This window comes from Ambystoma mexicanum, chromosome 12, assembly GCF_040938575.1.
Source record: "Ambystoma mexicanum isolate Mex_15411 chromosome 12, UKY_AmexF1_1, whole genome shotgun sequence".
Taxonomy (NCBI): domain Eukaryota; kingdom Metazoa; phylum Chordata; class Amphibia; order Caudata; family Ambystomatidae; genus Ambystoma; species Ambystoma mexicanum.
Window position 1 is genome coordinate 1,159,359,962 of NC_090936.1, and position 18,423 is coordinate 1,159,378,384.

Below are 18,423 nucleotides of genomic sequence, written 5' to 3' on the forward strand. Positions count from 1 at the left end.
TGCGCCCTGGGTGTGCTGTCGGGTGGAGAGTGGCGGCTGTGCTCGCTGTCCCGAGAAAGCTGCACTGCTGTTGGAATCTCTGTCTGAGGAGGCTGCACTGCTGCTGAGAGTCCAGAGAGAAAAGACTCCACACACACACAGGTGCTTGGTGTCCCGAGACAGCACCCGTGGAGCTGGAGACCCTGAGAGAAAAGCCTGTACTGGTGTTGGGTGCCTTGAGCAAAACCACTGCACCGGTTCTGAGTGCCCGGAGAAAGCTGTATTCCCTGCGAGGAAAGACTGCCCTGGCACTAGGTGCTGCAGGCTCTTGAATGTGAAGGCTGCACTGGTGCTGGGGTGTCCTGAGAAGGCTGTGTTGGTGCTGGGAACTACTTTGAGGAGACCGCACTGGTGCCTGGGTGTCCTGAGTGGTCTGCACTGGTGCTGGGGTGTCCTGAGTAGGCTGTATTGGTGCTGGGAACTACTTTGAGGAGTTCGCACTGGTGCTTGGGTGTCCTGAGTGATCTGCACTGGTGCTGGGGTGTCCTTAGAAGGCTGTATCGCTGCTCGGAACTGTTTCTAAGGCGACTGCACTGATGCTGGGCGGGTCTGTCTGAGGAGGCTGCATTGCTGCCAGGGAGCCTGACCCAGACAGCTGCACTGGTTCTGTGTGTCTTGAGTCTGCACACGTGCTGGGAGCTTTGCCTGAGCACGCTGCACTGGTGCTTTTGGTCTCGCTGAAGAAGGCTGTACTGGCTGTCCGGAGAAGGCTGCACTGTGCTCGTTTTCCTTAGAAGGCTGCACGGGAGCAGGAAGCTGTGTGTGAGAAGGCTGCAGGAGACCTAGGTACTGTGCCCGAGGAGGCTGCAGTGGTGCTTCGTGTCCTGAGGAGGTTGCCCTGTTGCTGAGTTTCACCTGTCAAGTAAAGTCTTGGATAATGGCTGAAGTGAGCCCACCGTTGGGCGCCTCTACTTGCCTCTTCAGCGTTCCCCCCACCATCATGGAGCCCTTCTGTGAGCTCATGGACTCCTGCGATGGAGAGCTGGGGTGGCGGGGACTGGGTGAGTATCTCCGAGAAAGAATGCAACTACCACAGCAGGGCAAGCCTCACGTTATCAGAATAAGACTGAAATATTGAACTCATTCCCCAATCACCTTTCTCTGTCTGAGGACAGGCCTGTGCTAGCTGGGCTGCAAGGCTGCCATGTGCTTCCCACCATCTCCTATGTCTACAAACTCGTTTACTGCTTTCCCAGCACCTTGCTTCACTCTTGCTCATGTATTTCCGAGGTGGGGGCACAATACGCCTTGGACAAGGCTTTGGCACTTTGAAATTAATACATGGTGATTTGGAGCAGTACAAAAGCATAGTAAGATAATGAAGCAGTACGTATGTTTATAGACAGGTGTGTACATGCACCTGTAGAAGGTCAAGAACTAAACAATCCATTCCTGTGCAGTAAAAACACAGGTTGGACTGGTATCGGGTAATAATGTCCCCATACATAATGCCGCTTGGAAAAGCCCGGGTTGCGGGGATGTCCCCTGCTCCCATTTAGAAAAAACCCCCAAAAAAACAAGGTTTGCGGGGATGTGCCCTGCATGTTAAATGTAATATGTCGCTGCAAAAAACAGCGACTTTTTTATAAGGCGACATTTTTGCAGGGACATTATTACATGGAAGCGTTTGACCCTCAAATGTAGCTTGGTGACTCATGGTGTAAAGGTACACATTACTTTTATTTACAGTGTGCACCCTCAGTGGCTGCGCCCACCAATCAGATTGCTCCAAACCACGCTGAAACTCACGATCCAAGCCCAGGTTTGTAGCAACCCGAGTAATGGACCCATTTGCCCTACTGCTACCCACCCCGTCTCATCCTGCGCCTGTCTGCCAGCCCCCACTTACCTTACTCGAGGGTGCTGAACTGGGCCCCGTCTCTCATGACCTCACCGGGCGCCCTGGAAATGGAAGGGGGGCTCCACTATTTTCGTGCTAGCCTTGCTAGATAGGGGCAGAATTGGCAGAAACGAGTTCCAGACAAATGGATTGCTCTTAGCACAGTGATGGTGGTTCTGGTGCTCATCGCAAAAAGCATGCGTTCTGGTGGCTTCACTGGGAGGTAACCTCCCCAGGGCCCAACGTTCAGGATCTTGCTTCGCTCAGGCCTATAACTTGGGCCCCTGGCCGTTGGCACCTGTTGCAGACCCCAGAATGAGTACATACTGCTGAATTAGAGCATACTTTCTTCTCTATAGGCACCCAGAAAGCGGGGCTCTAACCCCCAGTAGAGGCCTGCATTCTATGTGTTTCCTTTCTTCTTTTCACTGCTTGCAGCCCTGTAGCCAATCAGCAAGTTTGGAATGGACCCTGTAACCACCTACAAGGGCTGCATTTACAGTTTCTCTCTGTGATGTGTGCTGACTGGGAAAGGCGACATGGACTAGCTCTGTCACAAGGAGCACCAGGCAAGGATTCCTTTTATTCCCCAGCACAAGCTGTAATAGTGTTGGGGCCCTTACCATCAAGCTCTATTGTGCCCTGGGAGACTGTTTCCCTTTCTAGAGGCCCTTGCCTTCGTCTCGGGACCTCTAACTTGGGTGGGTCACAGTCACAGGCTTATAGCACCCAGCCCCATCTGCGATCAGGTCACAGTCACAGGGATATAGCACCCAGCCCCATCTTGGATCAGGTCACAGTCATAGGGATATAGCACCCAACCGCATCTGCAATCAGGTCACAGGGATATAGCATCCAGCCCCATCTTGATTCAGGTCACCGTCACAGGGATATAGCACCCATCCCCATCTTGGATCAGGTCACAGTCACAGGGATATAAACCCAAGCCCATCTGCGATCAGGTCACAGGGATATAGCACCCAGCCCCATCTTGGAGCAGGTGAGAGTCACAGGGTTTTAGCACCCAACCCCATCTTGGATCAGATAACAGTCACAGGGATATAGCACCCAACCCCATCTTGGATCAGGTTACAGTCACAGGGATATAGCACCCAGCCCCATCTAGGATCAGGTCACAGTCACAGGGATATTGCACCCAGCCCCATCTAGGATCAGGTCACAGTCACAGGGTATAGCACCCAGCCCCATCTTGGGTCAGGTTACAGTCACAGGGATATAGAACCCAGCCTCATCTGCGAACAGGTCACAGTAACAGGGATATAGCACCCAGCCCCATTTTAGGTCAGGTTACAATCACAGGGATATAGCACCCAGCCCCATCTAGGATTGGGTCACAGGTATATAGCACCCAGCCCCATCTAGGATCAGGTCACAGTTACAGGGATACAGCACCCAGCCCCATCTAGGATCAGGTCACAGAGATATAGCACCCAGCCCCATCTTGGGTCAGGTCACAGTCACAGGGATATAGCACCCAGCCCAATCTTGAATCAGGGTACAGTCACAGGGATAAAGCACCCAACCCCATCCTGGATCAGGTTACAGTCACAGGGATATAGCACCCAGCCCCATCTTGGGTCAGGTCACAGTCACAGGGATATAGCACCCAGCCCCACCTTGGATCAGGTTACAGTCACAGGGATAAAGCACCCAACCCCATCCTGGGTCAGGTTATAGTCACATGTATATAGCACCCAGCCCATCTAGGATCAGGACACAGTCACAGGGATATAGCACCCAGCCCCATCTAGGATCAGGTCACAGTCATAGGGATATAGCACCCAACCCCATCTGCGATCAGGTCACAGGGATATAGCACTTAGCCCCATCTTGGATCAGGTGACAGTCACAGGAATATAGCACCCAATATCACCTAACCCCATCTTGGATCACGTTACAGTCACAGGGATATAGCACCCAACCCCATCCTGGATCAGGTTACAGTCACAGGGATATAGCACCCAGCCCCATCTAGGATCAGGTCACAGTCACGGGGATATAGTACCCAGTCCCATCTAGGATCAGGTCACAGTCACAGGGATATAGCACCCAGCCCCATCTTGGATCAGGTTACAGTCACAGGGATACAGCACCCAACCACATCCTGGATCAGGTTACAGTCACATGGATATAGCACCCAGCCCCATCTAGGATTGGGTCACATGGATATAGCACTCAGCCCCATCTTGGATCAGATTACAGTCACAGGCAGAAAGCACCCAACCCCATCCCGGATCAGGTTACAGTCACAGGGATATAGCACCCAGCCCCATCTAGGATTGGGTCACAGGGATATAGCACCCAGCCCCACCTTGGATCAGGTTACAGTCACAGGGATGAAGCACCCAACCCCATCCTGGATCAGGTTACAGTCACAGGGATATAGCACCCATCCCCATCTAGGATTGGGTCACAGGGATATAGCACCCAGCCCCATCTAGGATTGGGTCACAGGGATATAGCACCAAGCCCCATCTAGGATTGGGTCACATGGATATAGCACCCAGCCCCATCTTGGATCAGGTTACAGTCACAGGGATATAGCACCCAGCCCCATCTAGGATTGGGTCACAGGGATATAGCGCCCAGCCCCACCTTGGATCAGGTTACAGTCACAACGATAAAGCACCCAACCTCATCCTGGATTAGGTTACAGTCACAGGGATATAGCACCCATCCCCATCTAGTATTGGGTCACAGGGATATAGCACCCAGCCCCATCTAGGATCAGGTCACAGTCACAGGGATATAGCACCCAGCCCCATCTAGGATCAGGTCACAGTCACAGGGATATAGCACCCAGCCCCATCTTGGGCCAGGTTACAGTCATAGGCAGTCCTCACAAATTCGTAAAAATATTACTAGACCTTAGTTTACCTACTTGCCCCATTATGAGGTAAAAGAATTACAAGTGATTTCTGTTAATAGGTGTTTTTCACCGTAAGTGCATTTACAGTGCTGGCCCCCAGAGGCCAGCCGCACACAGTGAAACATTTGCCGTTCACTGCAAAGAACGTTTGTTTGCATTTAATACAAAACAAACATTTCATACATCCTTGAACTCTCCATAAAGGACTAGCACCATGCAAATGGTAATCGACCGTTCGTAAATCTCTTGAACTATACAAGTAGGTGGGGAGTGTTTGCAAGCCCTGATAGGGTTATAGCTCCCAGCCCCTTCTTGGGTCAATTCACAGTCACAGGGATATAGCTACGAGCACTGTATTGGATCACGTCCCATTCATAGATATAAAGTCCAGCCCCTTCTTGGTTCAGGTCATGGTCACAGGGATATAACTCCCAGACCCTTTTTGGCCCGGGTCCCCTTCCCCTTCTTTACCCCAGGTCCTCTTGGTAGGGTTATAGCTCCAAGCCCCTTCTTGGGTCAATTCACAGTCACAGGGATATAGCTACAAGCACTGTATTGGATCACGTCCCATTCATAGATATAAAGACCAGCCCCTTCTTGGTTCAGGTCATGGTCACAGGGATATAGCTCCCAGCACTGTATTGAATCACGTCCCACTCATAGATATAAAGCCCAGCCCCTTCTTGGTTCAGGTCATGGTCACAGGGATATAGCTCCCAGCACTGTATTGAATCACGTCCCACTCATAGATATAAAGCCCAGCCCCTTCTTGGTTCAGGTCATGGTCACAGGGATATAGCTCCCAGCACTGTATTGAATCACGTCCCACTCATAGATATAAAGCCCAGCCCCTTCTTGGTTCAGGTCATGGTCACAGGGATATAGCTCCCAGCACTGTATTGAATCACGTCCCATTCATAGATATAAAGTCCAGCCCCTTCTTGTTTCAGGTCATGGTCACAGGGATATAGCTCCCAGACCCTTTTTGGCCCGGGTCCTCTTCCCCTTCTTTACCCTAGGTCCTCTTGGTAGGGATATAGCTCCCAGCCCCTTTTTTTTATCCCAGATCCTCTTTGCAGGGATATAGCTCCCAGCCCCTTCTTTGCCCCGGGTCCTCTTCACAGGGTAGTTCCCAGCCCCTTCTTTTCCCTGGAATCCTCTTCTCGGGGATATAGTCCCAGCCCCTTCTTTTTACCGGGTCCTCTTTGCAGGGATATAACTCCCAGCCCCTTCTTTGTCACAGGTCCTCTTCCCCCTTAGTTGCTAGGGGTCCGCTTCGCAGGGATATAGCTCCCAGCCCCTTCTTTACCACATGTCCTCTTCGCGGGGATATAACTCCCAGCCCCTTCTTTACCACATGTCCTCTTCGCTGGGATATAGCTCTCAGCCCTTTTTTTTGGCCTGGTTCGTCTTCACAGGGATATAACTCCCAGCCCCTTCTTTGGCCCGGGTCCTCTTTTTTTTTTTTTTAAATTCAAAGTTTATTGAGTTTATACAAGTTGAACATTCACTTACATTGCGATGAAGAAATTTCAGTGTATAAGTAGAAAGAGCACAAGAGAGAAGTATCATCAACATAAATCCTGTACAGTATTTCCTGAAAAGTGAACAGTATAGTGAACAAGAACAACAACGCCCAGTCGCACCCCTCCCCCTCCCCCCTCCCCCCCCTTCTCTAATATCTCCAAATAAATGGTTGGGAAACCTCCTTGCACAGCGAGACAACACCAGAGAACTTCGAATATGAGTATGATGACCGACCATTACACATAACGCAACTCAGAGAGCCGCCACAACAAAAATCTTCATTTGTTACTATTATTGGCACAAATCACAACAATGTATTGCACACTTTGTCTTTACGGGGCATGCTTGGCTCTAAACTCAGACCAGGCACTTTCAACATTAGTACGATCTCCGCGTAACGTAGCGGTCAGGCAGTCCATTCTGTAGAGATTCTGTGCCACCCCAAGCCATTCGGTTTTACTAGGGAGCTTGGGCCGCTTCCAAACCATGGTGAGGCAAGCTCGCGCAGCCATCAGGAGGCCCTGTACCATCCTAGGCGCTTTCACAACGTCGTCTCCTGTTTCGATCAGACCGAAGAGGACAAACATTGGTTGCTTCACCCTCTCTTCATCATCCAGGTCCCTGATCCAGCTAAGAACCTCCGACCAGTAAGTCTGGACCATGGTACACCCCCACCACATATGCCAGTAGCCAGCCCGCTCCCCACAACCCCTCCAACAGTATGGACTAACACCTTGGTACATTTTGGCGAGCCTGATCGGGTCATACTGCCATCTATACAAAAGTTTTATAGCATGCAATTTGTATTGGCAGGATATTGAGGACTTCGCAGTGCGTCTGCAGATGTGTAGCCACAGCTTTTCGGAGATCTGTCTGCCCATATCCGCCTCCCATCTGCCCTTGAGCACCAAAGAAGGGGAGATGTCAGTCTCGATCATGGCCGAATACATAGCACTGATCAGACCACTGGAGCCTGTACATCGATCAAGGATCGCCTCAAAAGGGGTAAGGTCCCTCTGCAGCTGGTCTTTCCATACAGGCCTTGTCATCACCCCTTTGAGTCTCAGATAGAGGAAGACCGAGAGTGCTCCTATGCCAAGCGCTTCCTGGAGCTCTTGTATAGTTACGAAGGTTCCCCCACGCCATAATTGGCCTGCTCTTTCCAGCCCCGCCTGGTACCATGTTTCGTAGCTTCCCGGTTCCGGTATGGCGTCACGGATCCCTGGAGACCAAAGGTGACCCAGGGGGGATGGCCACGTCGTGACTCCAACCATTTTCTTGCCTGGTCTCCAAATAGCCCATAATGTACCTAGGATAGGGTGAGATCTAACACTTTCACGTAACTGGGATCTGGGGACCCATAACCATTCAGGCACAATAAAGGGACGAAGGTGGTAATTATCTAAGGCTATCCACTGGGGTTCCGAGCGTTGCCTAAAGTGTGGGACAAGGACTCTAAGTTGCGCCGCCCTGTAGTATGTTTCCATGTCCGGGAGGCCTACTCCCGCGTTGTCTTTGCGGAGCTGGAGTAAGGGTCTTGGGATTCTGGGTCTTTGGCCCTGCCACAAGAAGGACAAAAACATTTTTCGCACATCTACGAAATATTCCGGGGGCAACCTAACGGGGAGCATCTGGAACAAATATAATATCTTGGGGAGAAAGACCATCTTTATGGCATTTAAACGACCCATCCAGGAGATTGTGAGTTTAGACCACCGTTGGCTATCTTTCTGTAAGGCAAGTAGCAGTGGGGGGAAGTTAGCACCATATAGGGAATCGAAGTCACGGGTAACATTAACGCCCAAGTAACGGAGGGTAGTGAGGCTGACTTGGACTCCCAACGGGGCAAAGCGTGCGATCTCAGAATCTCTACTCTTATCAATCGGGAGGAGGACTGATTTCTCCGTATTGATTTTTAGGCCGGCCAGCGCGCCGTATTCCTCAATTATTTCAAGCGCAGCTGGGATTGAGGCCAAGGGGTCGGTCAAATGAAGCAAGATGTCATCCGCATATAGCCCCAGTTTGTACTCTCTTTCTCCCACCGTGATGCCCTTGACTCTACCGTCATTTCTTAGTTTCTGCGCCAGCGGTTCAAGGGACATGACGAACAATATCGCCGACAGTGGACAGCCTTGTCTCGTACCTCTTTCAAGGGGGAACCAACGTGAGTATCCCCCATTCACCGCCACCGATGTCGTAGGGGAGGCATACAATGCTCTAATGGCACGGCAGAGTCTGGATCCCAACCCATATGAGACCAATACTCTTTCTAGAAAGTCCCAGGACACCCTATCAAAAGCTTTCTCAGCATCAAGTGATAAGAGCAATGGGTCCCCCTCCATTCCCTGTGCCTCGTATAATAAGTGGAGTGTTTTTCGCATGGTATCTGCGCCCTGCCTGCCTAGAACAAAGCCAACCTGGTCAGAGTGCACCAGTCTAGGGAGATATGTTTCGAGCCGAGCCGCGATGACCCTAGCATACACCTTGGCGTCGATGTTAAGAAGTGAGATGGGCCGATAAGAGCTACAGTGTTTAGGGTCTCGGCCTTCCTTGGGAATTACAGCCAATAGGGCCCGAGAAAAGGACGGAGGGGCCTGCCCAGTGTCAAGAATGTGATTAAACAAGGATGCTAGGAAGGGTGCAAGGAGGGTGGAGAATGCTTTATAGAAACCCGGTGTAAATCCATCTTCCCCCGGGGCCTTCCCTATTTTCAGCCTCTTGATGGCACTTTCCACCTCTTCCCCAGTGACCGGAGCGTCTAGAGATTCGGCCTCCGCGCCCGTGAGGGCGGGGAGACACGCCCCCACAAGATATGCATCCACGCTCCCCACAGGGGGAGGGGGGTCACACATATATAGGTCCTCATAGAAGTAGGCAAATGCCTCCTGTATGTCCTTCGGGGATGTGACCGTTGTATCTATCAGGGTGCCATCATTCCTCTCAATTTGGTCGACCCATCTCTCTGCTCTCTGCGCACGGAGGCGGGCCGCCAAGAGAGCATCTGCCTTGTCCCCCTTCTCATAGTATTTCTGTTTAAGGTATTGCAAGGTCTGGGCCGTTTTGCCAGCAATAAGAATCCTCAATTCTTCTCTAAGTTGCTTAGTTTCAGCTAAGTACTTTGGTCTATCAGCCGGGGTGGTCTGCGCCAGATTCTGTGCCACAGCAAGCTTCTCCCTGATGCCCCTTTCTAATATTGTACGTTCCCTTTTCTTTCGGGCCCCCTCCCCTATAAGGATACCCCTCCAAGTAGCCTTGGCTGCTTCCCATACAGCTACCTTCCCTACTTCCCCAGTATCATTAGTCGGAAAGAATTGCTCAATCTCTATCTCAAAGGTCTCTCTAAAGACCGGGTCGGCCCAGAGGGAGTCATTACACCTCCATTTTGTGTTGCGCGGCGACAGCTCACCCCAGGATATGTCAACTGTGACCATGTCGTGGTCTGACCAAGCGGAGGGGTATATAGTGGCAGCTTGCAGTACACGTAGAAGATCGTTAGAGAGAAAGATATAATCGATGCGTGTGAGTGTGTCGTGGGGGAGGGAGTGAAAGGTAAAGCCTTTTTCCGACGGGTGTAGATGTCGCCAGCTGTCTACAAGGCCATAAAGATCAAGGGTAGACTTAATTTCAGCCTCAGTTCGAGTGTTGGGAGGGTCTAAAGCATCAGCCCTGGTCTGTCTGTCAATAGAGCTATCCATCCATATGTTAAAGTCTCCGCCCAGGACCGTGTATCCCTTAGCCATATTGAAGACTTTTTCAGAGATTCTATGGAGAAAGCGATTTTGCCCTTGATTGGGTGCATAGAGTGTGGCCAGAGTAATCGTCGTGCCCCTTATATTGCCCACAACCGTGATCGCCCTCCCCTCATTGTCCGTCCATATGTCAAGGGTTGTCATTCGGAGGCATTTACGAACCAGAATTCCCACCCCTGCCTTTTTGAGTATACCCGAGCTCCAGTAGGTGAGCCCGATATCACGTGATGGGATGGCTTTCTCCTCTCCCTTCCGATATCTCGTTTCTTGAAGGAACAAGATGTCTACATTCGACCTTCTAAATTCCCTGGCCACCATCGACCGTTTTGTGGGAGAGTTCAAGCCTTTGACGTTGAGTGTGCAAATGCGTAATGTGTCCCTACGGGGTGTGAGTGCCATCTTGAGTGTAATTGTTGATCGTGGGCGGCCATTCCCTCTGTGCCACGGCACATTTCCTGTCGGCCATCGCTATGCATGGGTCGTCGTGATGGGATTGGTTCCCAGAGAATCCCATGGAGACCGACGACCAACTCATCTGGAGCATATCGTGGGCCTCGGTGTGCGCAAGGTGTGTCTGCGTGTACGTCGTGTCAAAATCAGTGTGAGAAGTGTGTTCCCCAACCACCCCCTCCCCCACCCCCCTCCCCGTCCCCAACACATTCGGCGCCCGATTCGCCCAGGTTGACATCACCCAGCCGAACTCGGACCACCCGTGAAGACCGCAAAACAGGCGGTCCTATCATAATAGGATAATATATATCAGTGAGCCCCCAACTTTTGTGTGCACTTAACGATAACAATAATTCAGTAACAGAGACATTTACCCTCCCCCAGGAGCTAGCGGAGCAGAGATATTATGCCTTATCACATTTCTAACATCTGCGAGACATCGAGCTAACAATACCTCACACTTGGAGGAGGCGACCTTTCACAGTCAGTCACATATAGGGAGGTCGACTCGCACATGAGAGTTCGTAACCTCCGTGGTGGAGTAATTTTCCCAGTTTACCTCTAACCAAATAGTATGTCAAAGTACCTCAGGCACCCTGTCAATGTTCCATATCTTGGGAGGTGTTCATTTTTCTGTATTTTCTAGAGCCTGGAATCCTTCTTCGCCGCGAAGCCTTGACTTTCCATTCACCACCAGATGATCCTTGATCCTCATGAGAGGGAGCACCCTCCGGCGCACCCAGCAGATCCGTCGTACAGTCAGCAATGTCTTTCTCCGAGACAAGTCTCATTGTCGAGCCTTCCCATTCGAAAGTGAGGGAAAATGGATACCCCCAGCGATACCTGACGCCCTTGTCTTTCAACATTTTCGTGATCGGAGAGCACTTTTTCCTCATCGCCAACGTGAGGGATGACAAATCCTGAAAAAGTGAAATGACGGAGTTCTCCAAGGACAGCTGTGGGGCGCTTCTGGCCTTGTCCAAGATTCGCGCTCTGTCCGCATAGTTATGGAATCGGGCCAGGACCGATCTCGGGGCCCCCGGTCTACCTCCGGCCCTATGGATGCGGTCAATTTTAGGCGCGTCAATTGAGTCATCGTTGTATAGGAGCTTCAGGATGGCATGCAACGATTGCTTCAGGTCCAGTTCGGTTTCGCCCTCTTTCTCAGGAAGACCAAATATTCGGATATTGTTCCGGCGCTCCCTGTTCTCGAGGTCATCGACCTTAAGGCGCAGTTCATTCTCTCTGTCCGATATATCTGCGATTCGGTGATCCATCTGTGCTTCCAGCACATTCAGAGATGTTTGGTTGTGCTCAACCTGTTCGAGCCTATCGTCCATTTTGTCGATCCTCTGCGTGATCTTGTCTATCCTATTGCCAATATCTGCTCGCATGCCCCTCATTTCGGCAAGCAAATCAGCAACATCCGCCTTGGTCGCGGTGGCCTCGGATCCTGCAGTCGACATTATAGAAATCAAGGAGGGCCCTGGGGATCTGGCAATTGGTGAAAACGTATATTTCGCTAGCCTGGTTTTAGGGTCCATAAAGGGAGGCCTCCCACAGCATCCGGGTCGTGAAGCGACGTTAGCACCCGCCAACGCGGGGGACGTGAAGGACCAAGCCACCAGGGCCTCCTGAGCTTTGCAGGGGGGGTGAGGGGTCCGCCTACCGTGTCGCGGTGGGGGTATCAACCGCCCTTGGCAGAGGTGCGCAGCCGGTTCCACGCGGAGGACCGAGAAGTGCGCCGGATCAGACTCAGAGGGCGGCACTTCCCGCGTATACGCAGGCCCGGGTTGGGAGTTCCGCGGAACTCACGCCGCGCCGAAGGCCTCAAAGCGCCGGCGTTAATTTCACCACGATGCCGCTTCCGATTTTCTCCGGGTTTTCTCTCAGGTGGGGGGGACACCTTCCCACGTCTCTTGGTCAAAAATCAGCTCTGGGGGGGGTCTCGAAGTGGGGGCTCACTGCCACTTTCCGGACCCTGTGTAGAGCGCTCACACGGAGAGGCGACTCATCCGCGCGCCCCCTGGTGGCCGATCCCCGGGTCCTCTTTACAGGGATTTAGCTCCTAGGCCCTTCTTTGGCTCGGGCCATCTTCACAGAGATATAACTCCCAACCCCTCCTCTGCCACAGGTCCTCTTCCCCTTCCCCTTCTTTGCCTTGGGTCCTCTTTGCAGGGATATAGCTCCCAGCCCCTTACATGCCAGGGGTCCTCTTCACAGGGATATAGCTCCCAGCCCCTTTGCCCCAGGTTCTCTTTGCAGGGATATAACTCACAGCCTCTTCTTTGCCCCGGGTCCTCTTCAATGGGGTATAACTCCCAGCCCCTTTTTTATCCAGGTCCTCTTTGCAGGGATATAGCCAGGGACGTCATTTAGGGGTCGCCAGAGGTTGCAACTGCGACCTCTGAGGTCTCCCTTGCGACCTTTAAAAAATAAAAGCAAAATAAAATAGCTTTGTTTTTTGTAATGCAAGCTCCTGGGCTGTGGCCAGCACCATGCGGCTCTTTACTTCTAGAGTGGCTGGCTTTCTTGTTCAGGCCCCTTAAAAAAAAATAAGAAAAATAAGAACAGGAGTGCCACAAGTCTAACACTTTCAGCACTTGAAAGGGGCCCTTAGGGGTCCCTCGTGATCTGGAAACAAGGCAATAACCATACAAGAAAGGATGCGCCAGACACGAGGTTAAAATTCCCAATGCTAGGGTTTATTGCAAGCAAAATAGTCCCAATTGGCCAACTGTGGCCTCACGCCCCGCGACGTGTATTTTCTAGACCTCGAGGGACGCAAGAGAGCGAATTACGTACATCAGTTACATATATACAAAATGCATATCATACTATCAGCTATGACATGTTTAACAACCCCCTTTTATTGAGTTTCTTTGAACTCGGGATGCTGATGGACATTTCCGACGAGTATGACAATTATGACACTTTCGATGTCTATTCTAGTAACAATGTGCAATTTAGAAAGTGCAGAGGCATCTTCTAGTTGTTGAACAGAACACAGTGCTTCTGTTCTTGGAAGCAAGCTGCACACGGGGGAAGAGTCACATTCCAAACCTTTCTATCTATGAGGTGCTATTCGTGTCCTGGGAGCCGACACGCTCTAAAGGGTTTTGTGAAGGGGGGCCGTAAGAAGAGCATAATTCAAGCCTTTAGCTGCTTTATTCTAACATATTCTACCACAGTACGAGACTAGCTGGCAGCTGTGAAAAGATTAAATGCCCTGCAGCTCTCCCTCAAGGCTACAGAGAGGGAGCGTGGGCATTCCTTTCTGGGCTGCTCATGAGGAGTTTCAACGAACTCTTCAGTCCCGCGGCCTTGCCCTTTCATATTCAGACAACAATGTTAACAGTTGAGCAGAGTAAGCAGAATTCGCAAGAATTGCAAGCTGCAAAGCAGTTTAGACAGAAAGCAATGAGCAATGGTTAACAAGCAAAATGGCGATTCTTGCTACGTTTAAAATGGCCACTTGTTGGTCAAGCATAGCAGTCTGTATTTCTATAATTCTGTGCATAAGACGGTTGGCCTTCGGCCATCAAGATACGTCTATCATCCAAATGAAGGGTATTCACTTTTCCAGATTGACAAACCCTCCTTTTGGTCGTATGCCAAACGTCTTATTCATTCATTGTATCCTCCTCTGATGAGGATAGGTCTGGGGTATCTATGTCTAAACCTTTCATGCTATCATGAGCATCATCTTCATCATAAATGTCTATAGCCATGAATTGTTTTACTGTTTTTGTTTCATCAGTGTCTCTGTCATTTCGGCCATGCGTTTGTTTTCCTCTCGACACCATGTGCATACATCCCTTAGTACATCCATCAGTTATCTCAGTGCAAACTATTGGTAGGCATTGTATGCAACAGCAACATGTTATCCAGATTGACACACTGACCCTAAATAAGAAAGAATAGGAATACCAAATAATGTGTCATTCTGGAATTCTATACAATAATTGCTAGATTCATTAAAGGTTTATTTCGGGCACACTTCAGGGGGTGAGTCACTGATTTAGTCTGCTCTTAAACGCCTCAACTCAGCATTTCATCCTCTGGTGTCGGTAAATGAGTACCAACACAGGTTGGGTGATATTGGGTGTATATTTTTTCTATATAAAGCACTTAAGCGTAAGTGCTTTATAATAACACATCATTATCTTTTAGTCATGGACGTCTGCTTGCATTCACAGTAACTTGGTAATATGGGCCTATACACACTGATCTTAACAATACATATGGCCATCCATTCTTGTATGAAATGTACATCACATTATAGTGATATCATAATCATATTTTTCATAGTGTACAATGCTATGTGATGCCACTTCCTGTTTTGTCAACGGGTGAAAGGTTGTGTACCACTTTGGGGTGGGGTCAAATAACATCACTTCCTGTGATGTCATCAGGGGGTCAAGGGTCGTGTGATGTCACTTCCGCTACCCATGGCATTTTGGTGAAATGACGTGCCTGGATATAGCTCCCTGTCCCTTCTTTGCCACAGGTCCTCTTCCCCTTCTTTGCCTTGGGTCCTCTTCGCAGGGATATAGCTCCGAGCCACTTTGCCCCGGGTTCTCTTTGCAGGGATATAGCTCACAGCCTCTTCTTTGCCCCGGTTCCTCTTCAACGGGATACAACTCCCAGCCCCTTCTTTGCCACATGTCCTCTTCGCACGGATATAGCAGATATAGATCTCAGCCCATTTCTTTTGCTACAGGTCCTCTTCGCAGAGATATAACTCCAGCCCTTTTGTTGCCCCAGGTTCTCTTCGCAGAGATATAGCAGTTATAGCTCTCATCTCCTTCTTTGCCACATGTGCTCTTCGCAGGGCTATAGCTCCCAAGCCTTCTTTGCCAGGGGTCATCTTCTCAGGGATGTAGCTCCCAGCCCCTTCTTTGCCAGAGGTCCTCTTCTCAAGGATATAGCTCCCAGTCCCTTCTTTGGCAGAGGTCCTCTTCTCAGGGATGTAGCTCACAGCCCCTTCTTTGCCACAGGTCCTTTTCTGAGGAATATAGCTCCAAGCCCCTTCTTTGCTACAGGTCCTATTCTCAAGGATATAGCTCCGAGCCCCTTCTTTGCCACTGGTCCGGTTTGCAGGGATATAGCTCCTAGCCCCTTCCTTGCTACAGGTCATCTTCGCAGGGATATAGCTCCCAGCCCCTTCTTTGCCACAGGTCCTCTACGTAGGGATATAGCTCCAAGCCCCTTCTTTGCCACAGGTCCGGTTCGCAGGGATATAGCTCCCAGCCCCTTCTTTGCCACAGGTCCTCTACGCAGGGATATAGATCCAAGCCCCTTCTTTGCCACAGGTCCGGTTCGCAGGGATATAGCTCCCAGCCCCTTCTTTGCCACAGGTCCTCTATGCAGGGACATAGCTCCCAGCCCCTTTCTTGCTACAGGTCATCTTCACAGGGATATAGCTCCCAGCCCCTTCTTTGCCACAGGTCCTCTACGCAGGGATATAGCTCCAAGCCCCTTCTTTGCCCCAGGTCCTCCTTGCAGGGTTATAGCTCCCAACCTCTTCTTTGCTACAGGTCCTCTTCTTACGGACATAACTCCCAGCCCCTTCCTTGCCACAGGTCCTCTTCGCAAGGTCAGTGCACGTTTTGTATTCCACATCAGGAGGATTGCGCCTGGTTCACGCCTTCATGATCCAGGTTTATCGTGATTGGTTTTGGTGCCCTTGCCGCTGTCAGTTATATGTCACCCACCAAAGCCTGTGTGGCATATAGGGCCCTTTTCACTAATAGCGAGGGAGTCAAATCTTCTTCACCATGGCAAGTCTTGTGGTCCTTTCCAAGGTCCTAAAGGAGGGCCAAATTTTGGGACTTTCCCTGAAGTTCCGCAGAAATCAGGTCCATGACTCCAGCTGCCCCAAGATCCTTCCTAGTTCTCCTCTAAAGCTCTCCAGCCCAGTGTCAGCTTCAATGTTCAGGGCCCCTTCTGCTTCTGCTTTGAGCTCTCTGGCTTCTTCTGCTGTTTTCTCTTCCTTTTGTAACAACTGTATTCTACAACATTCTCCTCTAACCGCTCCTCCAACTTCACTCCCCCAACCTCATATAAGCCCTCTCTCTAAAGGCTACTTGTTCTTTCTCACGCTCTCATTGGCCCGCCATGATGCTGGTATATCAGGGGGTTTTACATTGATCAAGCCTTCTGTCCATCTTGTTAGCTCTCCCACTGCAGGTTCGCAGCTCTCTAAAGCAATAGAAGACCTGGTGGCCATCTTTGTGTCAGGTAGATGTCATCCCGTTCTGCCTGTACCTGGGGGCAGCTCTGCTCCGAGATTCCTTTCAGCTTCCACAGGGCATCGTCCCCACCAAACTCTACTATCTTCAGATGTTGGAGCTCCAGAACAGTCCTGGTTTGTTGCCATGTTGCTCCCAGGTCAAGGAAGGGGCCCTGCATGTGTTCTCTGCAGCTCCTTTCTCACTGCCTGTATCTTATTTTAGCGCATGCTGCTTTTCTTTCATCCTGTGGGGACCTGCTCTCGCATATACAGTCCAGCAGGTTCCTGTCTTTTCTCACACATTTGTCAAGGAATGGTTATTTCCTCTCTGCTTATGTCAGTCTTTGATCTTCAACATTCACAACCTTTAAGATGAGGCGAACCCCTGGGTTCCCTACACCACCACCTTTATCAAAGCCTATAGCTCAGTGACAGTTGTCTGAACTTCATTGGATCTGCATATAATGTGACAAGTTCTGCATTTGAGGCTTGGTGGAGATACCCTCGGGCCTGGGACTGTCACTAAACAATATTTGAAGTGCTTGACAATGAGTTGAGTGTCACTAACATGATAACTCATTGTGTCCTACAGTTGTTACCGAGAACTGGGTTCATATGCCAGATCACAGTTCCAAATCCTGGCAAGGCCGACTTATCGTTTTCCTACTCTGAGGTTCATAAACTTCAGTCTATAAGCTTTGGTGATAGTAACCCCTACTGTGCTACAACACACCGGCACCAGAGAAAGCTTGCTATAAAACATAACACAGAATAAGTATGGTGTGGTCTAGAACTTGGTCCTCCAAATGAGGTTTGTAAAAGTGGGAAGCCACCCCCAATGAAGAGGATAGTGCGTTAGTTGGGAGAGATGATTAGGTGTCCAAATTGGAGGCGGTAGTGTTATGGCCCATATCTCGGCTTTGACATCGGACAATACTGTGATCTCCTGGACATATTGTGCAGATGGGCCTCCAATTACCTTAACTCAAAGCAGGCCCACCACTTAAGAAGCAGGTGCACGTTTGTTAATGGTAATTTTAACGGGTACTTGTACCACGCACTGTGACCACCAGAGTGGTCCCCAGGTGCTCTGACGGATCTGAAAGGAGGGAGTGAAAACAGGGAGGCATGGGGTGGTTCGTAGGGTATAGTGGGAATAGAAAAGTGAGAGTTGTGGTGTGCTGTTGGCAGCTTCAGTTCGGTCTTCACCGTTCGCTGAGCATAAGTGCGATTTACTTGTCGGTGCGATTCCCATGTGCTGTTGTGCCAGGTTATGTGGTGTTTGTATGTTGTTGCAGTGTTGTGAAGTGCGTGCGGATTGCTGGCAGAGAGGTGGTTGTGTGAGTTTCTGTATGCAAAGTGTATGTGGAAAATTGAGGTTTTAGGGTTGGGTTAGCAGGTTTTTCCTTACCTCTTTGCTTTGGGCTTCTACGCTCAACATCTATGACCATACTCCTTTTTCTTAAATCTTGTTTGGCAGTCTAGTCGGCATGCTTTTTGCGGAGTGGTAGTTTTCCGCTGTAGAATTCTATTGGTATGTGGAGATGGGTGATGGAGGTGTGTTGTTCTTCCCTGGGGTCGGATGGTTAGGTTGGGAGATTATTACGGTCCTTCCCTGCCCATCTATTGAAGGTTCTTTACCTATTGTGGTTTCCCTCTATAAGCTAATGTTGTGTGAACATGAGCGGTCTGG

General features: G+C 50.4%; 1 protein-coding gene across 2 annotated transcripts in view; it reads left to right on the top strand.

Moving 5' to 3' along the window:
* Nucleotides 1-771: 771 nt before the first annotated feature.
* IRAK3 (interleukin 1 receptor associated kinase 3) overlaps nucleotides 772-18,423 on the top strand; it is a 155,006-nt gene continuing 137,354 nt past the window's right edge. For both annotated transcript variants that reach the window (XM_069629760.1, XM_069629761.1), the window contains exon 1: nucleotides 772-1,040. In XM_069629760.1, the coding sequence (XP_069485861.1) occupies nucleotides 917-1,040 (124 nt within the window). In that variant the 5' untranslated portion in view covers nucleotides 772-916. The remainder of the gene's footprint in view (nucleotides 1,041-18,423) is intronic.